The sequence below is a fragment of the Trypanosoma cruzi genome, genomic scaffold (genome assembly GCF_000209065.1).
Source record: "Trypanosoma cruzi strain CL Brener 1047053516737 genomic scaffold, whole genome shotgun sequence".
Classification (NCBI taxonomy): domain Eukaryota; phylum Euglenozoa; class Kinetoplastea; order Trypanosomatida; family Trypanosomatidae; genus Trypanosoma; species Trypanosoma cruzi.
Genome location: NW_001849556.1, coordinates 356,837 through 367,893, shown reverse-complemented (window position 1 = coordinate 367,893; position 11,057 = coordinate 356,837). Strand labels below are relative to the sequence as shown.

The following is an 11,057-nucleotide window of genomic DNA, read 5'->3' as shown; positions in this document are numbered from 1 at the left end:
GTCACGGCTCCCTCAGCGCGCCGTTCGTCGCGGCCCCTCCTCATGCGTGCAGCAGGCGAGGCGCACAGGGCCGTCGTCGTGAGCGTGTCGGTGGGTGTGCGAGTGGAGCAGTTGGGCGGAAACACACGGCACCCCTCACAGGAAGAGTGCAGCAGAAACAATTAAAAGAGGGAAGAGTAGAAAAGAAAAAAACGCTCATATTGGCTGCCCCAAGGCAACAAGCAAGATAGGAAAACAATTTAAAAAATGAAAAGAAATTGTTCTCTGCGTAGCAAAATTTATTCCCAGCGGTGTGTGTGTGTCGGTGAAGGGAGGGCGAAAGTGTCCCACGCGGCAGCCAATCACTCCTCAAAGAGCCACAATGCCCCACAGCCCCAGCAGAAGAAGCAGCAACAACACCCGAAATACACACACATGCACGGTGCTGTCACGGTTCAGACCCATGGACAGCAACTCCGCAATTTCCCCGCTGAAGGTGTCGTTGTCCGAGTGTCGTGCCGCGCCTTTTGTTGAGGGGATCCCTTCGCCTCCAGGCGTGGTGTTTGTATTCTCCGGTTTGGCGTCGACCGTCTGTGGCACCTCCTTGCCGTCTTCAAAAGAAAATTTGGTTCCTTCAGTCAGAGAGACGTCGTCGGTGTCCTCCGCGGATGTCGGTTCGGCGTCAATCCCTGAAGGAGTGAGGCTGCTGCCTGAGTTCATTGTTCTCTCGGAACTTCCGTCCCTCGCCTCGAGGCTGAGGCTTTGCTCCGCGCCGGTGGTTCCGGTTCCAGTGGACCGCAGGCCTTCATTTTCAGAGGAAAGCTCAGTGCTTTGTTGCACTTGGTGCTCACTGTCAACTGTTTCGGTGGCCGTATCCATATCCGATGATGCACCCACTGAAGACGTTGATCCGCCACTCCTGTCATCCGCTTCTCCCTCCTCCTCTGGCATTTCTTCATCATAACTTCCAGAGGACATTTCAACATCGGTAACCTCCGTTAATTCCGCTGGCTGTGGGTCTTGTGGCTGCAGGTCTGAACCCCGTTGCATCGATTTATTCTCTTCATTCGGCGTGGCTTGCTGGGCCGTTTCGCCCTGGTGAAACTGGACATTGTCCTCTGGACGGTCATTCCCTGCGCTCTCCGCTGCGATGGCAGGCTCAGAAACAGATGATCCCGCGTCAACCGTGGAAGGGGGCGCTGCAGGCACCGGATCATCGACGCCGTTTCTTCCTCTTGTTTGTCAGTATCATCCTCATTCAATTCCGCACAGCTGGCGGTGATTTCTTCACTCTTTGACTCGTGAACAACCGAAACTTCCGTGCTGGTCACCTGTCCTGTGGGATGTTCCTCGACACCCAGTGATGGAATATTGACCTTGCTGGCATTGGGTTCATACAGCTCATTATTATACAGATCTTCGTTGTACAGCATGACGTTGGTCACCGTCACATGGCCGTCCGTTGCACTTTGGTCATTACTGTCCCCACCGATGTAGAAGTGTGAGATCCTGTGCGAGTCGAACAGATTCTCATTATAGCTCTTGCGGTCAATTTCCCTCTGATCCACAAAGGCAGTCCATTCATCAAGAGTCATTCGCAGTACCGCCTGATACGTTGTGTGTGGCTCCCACCCAAAAAGATCCTCCACGCCACCAGCATCCTCCGGTATGGCCAGCCACTTCCTGTCATGGGTGTACGACAGAGCAAAAAGCACCGTGCTGCTGGTGTCATTCATCCTCACGCCAATCAAAGGAATGGGACTGCTGTCTTCCTTCGGCACCTCGTGGATGGACACCGTCGCCACAAGAGTGAACTTGTTGTTCGCAAAGTAGTACGGCACAGTCTGCCCCATGTCGCCAACAGGCCACTCCGCCCATGATCCTTGGAACGTCACTCCATTGGGAACCCCTATCCTTTTTTCCGCTGGGCCATGGACAATGGCGTTCACGCCGAGGTACTCGTCTCGCCACTCGGTCCCAGTTGAGCTACCAGACAAGAAGCCAACAAGCCCTTTGGTGGGAACACGACCATTGCACATACCCCTTTCTGAGCGCGTCAACATTGCCGCTGGAACCGGAACTGCATTATTGCAAGGCGCTGTCCAAATCCTTCCATGTCTTCACCACTTCCTTTACCCGCTTCAGTTTCTCGGTCAGACGCACAGCAACAAGATTGTATGCTCCATCGCTCTTCTTCTTCTCGTACAGTGAAATCAACTCCTCCTTATTATCCCTCCCACTCTTCATCAACAGCGAGCTCGCGGCGGTGTCATCATTTTCACGGGATACCGGCCCAACATTTTTTTTTTTTTCTACTCTTACCAGCGCGTCTAGCTATACAATGCCATCTGAGTGCCGAAGAGGTGGTCGAGCAACGACAAAAGTTTCCTGCTATGAAGCAACTGCCATTGAGAGAACTTTCCGAGGCGAAGGTCCTGTTCAATGCCCAGCCGTTGACGCACAGCCAAGGTGCCTGGACATTCTAGAAGCAGATGGTGCAAGGTTTCCTGCGGGCCGATTGGCGTGCTTGTGGAAGCTGGCTGATCCTGCGGCAGCAGAGATCGCCGCCTGGCACTGCTGTTTCGATGTCGTGTGGCGTCTGGGTTGTGTGCGCAGCGACTTCTGTGCTGTGCGGTGCTTCTCCGTGTGGGGAAAACCATGTCACAGAAATCACATTTGAGCTCGGGAAGCGGTGGAGGATGTTCCGGATGAAACGACCGACAGTGACTGACGAGACCCGAGAATCCCGTCAACGTGGAATCACAGTGCGGACATTTCTCCTTCCGACGGCGTGTGAGGGTCCGTCTCCTTACTGGAGAGACGTCTTCCTCCCTCGCCGACGGGGGAACAGTGTCCGTCCCCGGTGCAGTTGGATCGTTGTTAGAGCGCATATATGCAGACTGTTCCGGTGAGATGTTGCAGAAACGGCATTGGTTCGTGCAATCTCTCACGGCCCAGTATAGTCGGCCCCAGAGCTCAGATTCCCCGCACCTTGCCCTTGCGAGGTGAACCAGTTCCTGACGGTGTAGAACTTCCTGAGTGATCAGGTCCTTACCGCTGAGATCTGATGGCCTTGTGCCGCAAAGCAAGTAGCGGTGAGTGTCTTGACGAATGGTACTACGCCACTTGTTGGTGAGCTGGGTAGTAAAACATGTCAGCAGATCCGTATGCCATAAAGGTGCGATTCCTTGCTCCGTGTATTGTCCGGTTGCCATAGTCTGCGTCGCATACTGATCTGCAAGCTCGTTAGCATGTACTCCACAATGTCCGTAACAAAACTGCAGGTGCACGGACCAGCCGGCACACGTCAGTGTCAAGAGACGCTGCCAGATCTGATCCTCCGTCCAGTCGGTCTGACTGAGCGGGCCCTTGTTTGGAGCCGCTAGAAGAGACTGACTGTCCGTAACCACAAGCAGGGTTTTATGCCTGTGGCGGATACGAGGAATCATCAGCTTCTCTAGGGCTAGAAGCAGCGCACGGGATTCCGTCCTGTAGCTGCATGGGCGTGCACCGCAGTTTATGCTGGCCTTTTCTATTATCTCCGATGAGTTGAGGGATGAAAGCAGTATTCCAACCCCTGCTGACTTGGGAACGTCGACACCGCCATCGGTCGCAAGTATCCACGAACGATGGCTGTGCAGCGCTAGAGCCTCTTCGCTGACCCTGCGCTTTTCCCGTATCAGCTCCTCTTCGTCAGTTATTGAGAGGTCTATCGGAAGTTCCACACCGATGGTGACCCGGTGAGCGGAGGCCGCAAACCAGGGAGGAATGGAGCTGCAAAAGAACTGCTCTTCGCGTGGTGAGCTCTCGGTGATGCCATAGTCCTTTGTGTATGCGTCTACGAAGGCATATAGCTCGTCCCGAGATAATGGCGAGATGCGGAAACCTGCGCGAGGTGATGGCTCAGGCGGGGGTCTCCGCATCCAGTCCGTCTGACATGCGCGTGTGTTCTCAAATATTGAGAGCCGCGCGCGCAGGCAAAGGACATGGAGCGGCGGCATATTAGCCTCCAGCAGCGCGGATTCCGGGTCGACAGTGCTCGGAACTCCGCTGACAATGCGTGCCAGAGTTGCGTACGTCTTTTGCATCTCGTTCTTCGCTGAATCCGTCGCTACTGCCCATATGAGCTCGCTGCCATAGCGTAATTTGGAAGCACCGTATCCAATGATGAACGTGCGTAGGTCATGTGGAGATGGTCCCGCCTCTTTGTGCGCTATGCAGCGTAGCTGCGATATCCGTTGCGAAGTGGCAGCGCATTGCTTGGTGGCCGCCACATTTAGCGTCAGTCGTGGATCGAGATCCATGCCGAGAAGCTTCGTAGTTCGCGATGCCCCCATGGTCATGACTGGGATTTGACATCCAGCCACTACCAGGGGCCACCTTCCTTCACGATCATAATCTGACTCCGTGTGCGTGGAGAGTGTGAACCAAGCGGCTTCGCACTTTGACGGGTTAATGGCCAGACCATTTTCCTGACTCCACGCATGCAGCTTTTGAAGAACCATGTTGGCAGTGGGAATGGCGTCTTCCCGGGACTGCCCCTTAACGATAATAGGGCGGTCTTCCGCATACATGTCTGCTGTGACACCCGCAAAGCTGTTCAGCAGGTTGAGAAGTGGGTGTACGTAAAGGGAGAACAAATACGGTCCCAGCACGGACCCCTGAGGAACTCCTCGCAGCATGGGACGCCGATCGCTGTGTCTGTGACCAACTCGTGTCTTCGCGTAGCGACCACATAGAAAGTTTCTAAGCCACCTTCTACAATTCACCCCCGGAATATTAGCCAGCAAGCGACTGAGGACTCGATGATCTATGGAGTCAAAAGCCTTGCTGAAATCAACCAGCACTAGCAGGGTCCGATGGGGTCTGTAGTGGAGTTGATTGCCAATACCGCTCTTCTTGGGAAGGCTCACTTGGAAATAGTGATTTCTATTATGCTCCACTTCGTGTATCAGGTGTGCCAGCTGCATCGTCGTGGTACGCATACTACGATTTGCATACTGGTGGGGGTGCGGCGTCCACACCCAAAGCAATCTCTTCAGTACCATTTTCTCAGCAACCTTACTCACAATGGAGGTAAGGCTGATGGGTCGATATGACTCAAGCAGTTCCGGCGACTTACCGGGTTTTAAGAGTGGAACGATGGTAGCGCGTCTCCACTCAGCCGGAATCGTACCGGTCGTCCAGCTGTGTTTAATGCAACGAAGAAGGAATCGGAGGCCCTTTGACGAAATATGTCGCAGCGCCTCACTGTGGACTTCATCCGGTCCGGGGGCCTTGCCATACGGCGTATTAAGTAGCGCAGCAAGCAGTTCCGTACGATTAAAAGGTGCATCAAGAGGGGAGTGAAGATGAGCAACTAAACCAGATGTGGTGGCAGCTTCGTTTTTATCCTGTGGCTCAGAACTAGATGAGAGTGAAGAACCTGAAGTAAACGTAGCGGCAGACTCGTTGTTGTTCTGCGGCTCGGAGCTAGAAGAAGTAGAAGAAAATGAAGTAAATGAGGCAGCAGACTCGCTGTTGTTCTGCTGCCCAAAAAGAAAAGAAGCATTAATGTTCAAGGATGCACTCTGTCTGTTGATGCCTTTGGAAAACCTAACTGCCTTGTGAGAGGGGTGAAATGGAAGAAAGATGCGATTGAGAGCATTCGCTGCTCTCCTTGCTGTTTTATAAGTGTGTTGACCATCTCCTAATAACATTGATGTGGGAGATGGAAGTGATGCCTTTTTTCGTCCGGAAATGTATTTCCATGCGAGTGGTTCGCCTGGATTTAACTTGCTGATGCGGCGTAGATACGTGTTGCGCAAGCGCTCTCGGAGTAGGAGGAAGAATTGACTCCTTGTCCGTTGCATTTCTGCCTCACGGTCGGGCGTCGGTAACTGTAGATAGCGGGCCTTGCTGTCGGTAGCAATCCGCTCTGCCTCCATGAGAGTGTCATCCCAAAGCCTGGGACCGTCCTTGTGCATGCCGCGGGGGTAATGTCGTCGATACGAAGTTATAAGCGCTCTCGTGAAAGCCTTAATGCCGGTGGACTGCTTTTTATAGTCATATGCCGGAAGTTGTGCGTCGAAGTCCTTGACGAATAAATCCCACTTGCACTTCCCCCAACTGGAGAAAAACTTAGGTGCCGAAGGTATGGTATCCTTAAATGCCTGATGCAGCGTAAATGTCAGCATGTAATGATCACTAAGCGGCGACACAGAAGCTGACCAATCCGACACAGTCAAATGCTTTGACCATGTCAGATCGATACAGGATCGTTCTCTTGTGCCACGGGCATACGTGATCTAACCAGGGGTGTTAACCAAGGTGAGTCCCGCATCCGTGCACAGTTCTAAAAATTCTGCAGCAACCTCGCTTGGAGAAGTCTCCAAGAATGGCTCCCACTGTGGGTGATGCATGTTGAAATCCCCGCACAGCAGGAGCGGCGACGAGGCTGGAAGGCAGTTTACTAACCGCCTGAAGGATTGCGTTACTTGCGGTGGTGGTCTCATATAGGCACTCGCAACAATAAGATCACGGTTCTGGTCCAGAGCAGCCTGGACCACCACCACTTCAAGGCTGGTGTCATGCTGGGGGATGGTGAGGGGTATACGCTTGGAGCGGAGAGTTTTCCGCACCAGCACCGCCACACCGCCTCCCTTGCCGATGCGCGACTGTGCATAGAGCACATAATCTCCAGTGTGCATGCTGGCGATCTGCTCTGACGACTTCCAAGTCTCCTGAATGGCTATTATGTCTGCTCCTTGCGCCATTAATGTTGCGAGTTTTGACGGCGTGGGGCAAGAAACGTTCATCTGGAGTACTGCTATGGGGCCTGGGTTCTGCTCAATGTCTCCGCTTAGCAGTAGCTTTTGTCGTTGCGCGTCACATACGGCACGCAAACGGTATGTATAGCGCTGATAAGCGCCGATGGAATTCAGCAGCGGATAGAAATACCGCTCCGCGGGCAGCCATGTAAATGGCTGCATCTGGTCCCTTCCGACCCGTTTGTGCGGCGCCTCCTGCCTCTCCGCGGGCAGCGGATGGGCAGCAGGCGCTTAGCTTCCTCTCTAGCAAAGAGTACTAGACCCTGGTACCACGTTGAGGTGGCCGGCTGAGCCAGGGATGCCTGCATTTCGTTCAATGCTCCTTTATCACGGATATACTTCGTGGGGTCCTTGAAAAACTCCTCCGGCAAGACATCCCGATTGGTGTCCACAACGCCCCTGCCGTCCAGTTCCCTCGTAAGAAAGTCGTTCATCTTCATTTCATTGACGCGAACTCTTCCCTTAAACAGTACCTCTTCGATATTAGTGGAAATGGTAAATTTCATTTCCTGCGTTCCTCTCAGCCTTTCCCCTGCCTCCCGCCTCGCTTCTGTCAGTACCTGCGTGAGTACCCCGTTTGTTTTTCCCCCTGAAAGAGGAGTGATCGTATCCTTTTCATTCATAGTCCCACGTTGCCCGAGAGAGAGCACACCTTCGTGAAGAGGCCTAGTAATGGCCTCCAGCGCCTTGTACGCAGTCAAGTTCAGAATTTCTTCAAGAAGCCGCTGGTCTTGTGCGTAACCATCCGGCTCCTGAACAAACACCTCCATCGTCACATTGTAGTCTTTCAACAACGGCCGCCCTGCCGCCAACATAATTCCAAAGGAAATCGCTCAGCCTCATGTTGGTGCTGCTCATGGTCCGCTGCGGCCACACGTTACTCCCCGCCACATGTCGAGCCGCAGCGTCGGAGCCATCACAAGAGCCGCTGCAAGGTGCCATCACAAAAACCGTGCGGTGAAGCATCCCACTCGCACCACGCAACTGCGGCCAGCAGGTGCCGCTGGCTCCAAAGGACAGTCGCGGCTGTTTCCTCCCGCAGTCCAAATGGCGTTGGGCGTGGCACTCGCACGGCGGGGCGGTCGGCACGCCATGCAGCCGCACTGCAACGCCTGTCGGTGAAGCAGCCGAGGCATGCAACCAACCACAACACCGCCACATTATATCGTCCTTTTTTCTATTTTATTTTATTTTATTCACGTTGTCGGTCTGTTTGCCTCATCACTAACACCAAAAATAAGTGCACACCTTCAAAAAGGGAAGAAACAAAGAGAAAAGGAGGCACGATCCCACCGTACCGATGCAACTCAGCACCCTCCTCCATCCACCACCATCGCCGCACAGGAGACCGCAGTCACATCGGAGAGTCAACACCACAATGTGCACCGCACCACCGTGCAGTGAACAATGGGCGAGACGCGGCCATGCATCGCCCGCTCCATTTTCCCACCTCTCAATTCTTGCCTGCCCGCACAAGGCGGCAAACACAATCAGAGTGCACACAAACCCAACAATCCCCTCACTCGCTAAACCAAATCATTCGCACGGAGTGACAGCATTTGGGGACACACCAGCAGTAGCAGGCTGCATGGAATTTCCCTGTCAACCCTGCAAAGACACAACAACTCTGCGGAGTCAAAGTGACAGCCCCGCGGTGCTGCCCGCAGTCCACATGACAGGAAGAATTCCACGCACGCATATTTCCAAATCCCGCGCCGCTTGAGTGCCCAACAGAGCGTAAAAAAATACGAGTGCAAGACGGCATTTAAGCACGTGAAAAGGTCGGCCTGTTTTGTTTGATGGTGTTGGCGAGCAGTCCCACACAATCCAACCAAAATGACACGCCGGAAAGGATGGCGTCAGTTAATAATAAAAATAATTGCGTCAATACAAAAAGCTGAAATTTGAGTTTTACACCCGAATCCGGGGGCGGCAGCGGAATGAGAGTGTGCATGTGCGCAGGGCCTTTCGTGGGACGGTGCTGTCCAATCCCGCCGTGCCCCGACACAAAAGGGCGACAAAAAAAAGGGAGCACACTCTCCAGAAAAGGAGTGACGGTTGGGCACTCAACCCCCGCTTCGTCCTACACGACATCCACATATGTGCACTCCGCCTCAAATACGTACCTCCCCGGACGCCGCATAAATGACGTGTGGTTTGTTCACTCGCAATGTGTTTTTCCTCCCGCAATCAACAAAAAAAGGATGGCCATGGCGCAGCTCCACTCAGGGAGGCAAATCGGGGCAAACACGGGTGGAAGCCAGAGATCATACAAAATAATAATAAAAGAGGGGCAGGGCAATAACTCCTCCAAGCCTCGGAATCGTGCAATGTGCATCCCTCTTCTTCTAAATTGAAGACCTCTTCAACAGAAATAATGCAACAGACACATGTGCCGCGCAATATCTTTCGCTGCCCCGCGTCCCATCTTACTTCCCATGAGTGCCACGGCGGTGGTTGCGTTACATCGGGGATGACCCAAAAATATCAGGCAGCATGCTGTGGAGAGTGGATGCTTGCCGAACGTTCCCGCGTTAGTGTCTAACTGGAAATGACATCAATATATATATATATATATATATATATATATACCCGCGACTCAAGCTACCCGTGTGTGGCCGTCCTAAAGCAAACACCGAGACACATGTGGAGCAACGTAAAAAGAAAAAAAGAAAAAGGAAGAAATAGTGAAATAATCCACAGAAGTACATCGATACATATATGCATACACAAAGTGATACATCAATCCGCATAACTCTTCGTTCTTTCTCTCGTTGTTCCTTCTACACAACACCAGAAGTATAAAGAGCGGCAGGCATGCCCTCCCACACAGTCATCGTGGAACAGGAGGGAGAGTCACTGCAGGCACCCGCACAAGAATAGAAACAAACCAACAATCAATGACGCTGTCGGGGCGGAGTCCGATGGGTGGCTGCGCAGCCGCACAGCCGTGGCCCCCACGCCCTCCCTCATGTCAGCCAGCAACGCGCACTCACAACCTCCAGGAGGTGACGCGTCACAGAAGGGCTTCATCGATTGTTTTCTCTAACGCTTTCCTGAATGCATCCTATGATCCGCACATCAGCCACCGTCTTCGAGCACGTCCTCACTACTGAGAACAGATACAGAAGAGAGAGAGCACCAGCCCCCATACTCGGTGCTGCAGCGAAGAGCGTAAAACACACGCACACACACACACGTTACGCATCCGCCCCCGGACTAGCGCGATACCTCGATAATCCGTTGTCGTCGATAATCGATAAAATAAAATAAAAGCAACAAACCAATCACCCAATCAATCTATGAATAATGGAAAGAGAAAAGGTATCTGCCAGAAGCATCCACGTTATGCCGCATCTGCAAGGTGTTTTGTGTCTTCTCGCCGCGTAAAGAGACTGTTGGGTCGGGGCCTTTACACCCCAAAAGGGAGAAAATGCGATAATTTTTCGTCAAGGGGAGCATCCTTACCTGTCCAGAAGGGCATAATTAATGCTGCAGCTCGCACTGGATGCACATTCCGGCAGGCTCATAGCGTCTGGGCGGGTGTCACCAGCCATGGGCTGCAACGGCACTGCGGGTGGCCGGTAAGAAGACGCGCCGGTGGCGCCTGAGGCGTACGACAATGTCGTTGCTTCGTGGAGCTTCCGCGTCTCTTCGCTCTCCTCGCCATCGCGCAGCAGCGCATCCAGTCCACCACGCCGAGGCTCGCGCAGCTCCCTCCAGTGGTGGTCCTCCGCATACCACACAACGACGCCGTACACAGTGACCGCAACCAGCACGATGGTCAGCAGCAGCACCATCGCCGCGTACGCCCTCGCACCGCCGTCGCTCGGCGCAAGATGGTTGGCCGCGCTCACCACGCACAGCGCCGCAAGCAGCACAAAACTCGCCGCGTGCATCACCGTCAGGAAGGCCGAGCGCATCATGTTCGTGAAGGCAACCACGCCCGCACCCGCAAGCAGCACTGCCGCCATGCAGAAGTACTGGACGTGGCAGCCTCCCACGGGCGGGTGCACAGCCGCAATCAGGCCCACCACACACAGCACCGACAGCTGGAACACGCACCAGTACGCGCGGCTGCCCCTCATGCTCGTCAGCATGCCGCCGTACATCCGCTGCTGCGCCGCGGGGTGCCAATACCCGACGGGGTACAGCAGGCGCTCGTGCAGCGGCTTCCTCGAAAACTGCCAGTACCTCGTGAAGCTCGCTCCCACGTGGCGAGCAATCAAGTAGCACACGCCAGCAGGGAACGCCACACCGTACAGCACG

General features: G+C 53.9%; 1 protein-coding gene and 2 pseudogenes across 1 annotated transcript, besides 4 other annotated features; all 3 read right to left on the bottom strand.

Moving 5' to 3' along the window:
* Positions 1 to 11,057: part of a sequence feature (areas not merged during assembly with more than two copies in the genome that could not be assigned to a particular haplotype) that runs on past the window's edge.
* Tc00.1047053510401.50 lies at positions 351 to 2,276 on the bottom strand (annotated as a pseudogene).
* Positions 2,279 to 7,086: a mobile genetic element.
* Positions 7,088 to 7,411, bottom strand: Tc00.1047053510401.31 (annotated as a pseudogene).
* Positions 7,960 to 7,985: a microsatellite.
* Positions 9,349 to 9,379: a microsatellite.
* Tc00.1047053510401.10 (dispersed gene family protein 1 (DGF-1), putative) lies at positions 10,253 to 11,057 on the bottom strand (the record flags this gene model as incomplete). The annotated part of the gene is made up of 1 exon (XM_801906.1): positions 10,253 to 11,057. A coding segment is annotated over one exon (805 nt), but the record flags the coding sequence as incomplete, so codon positions are not given.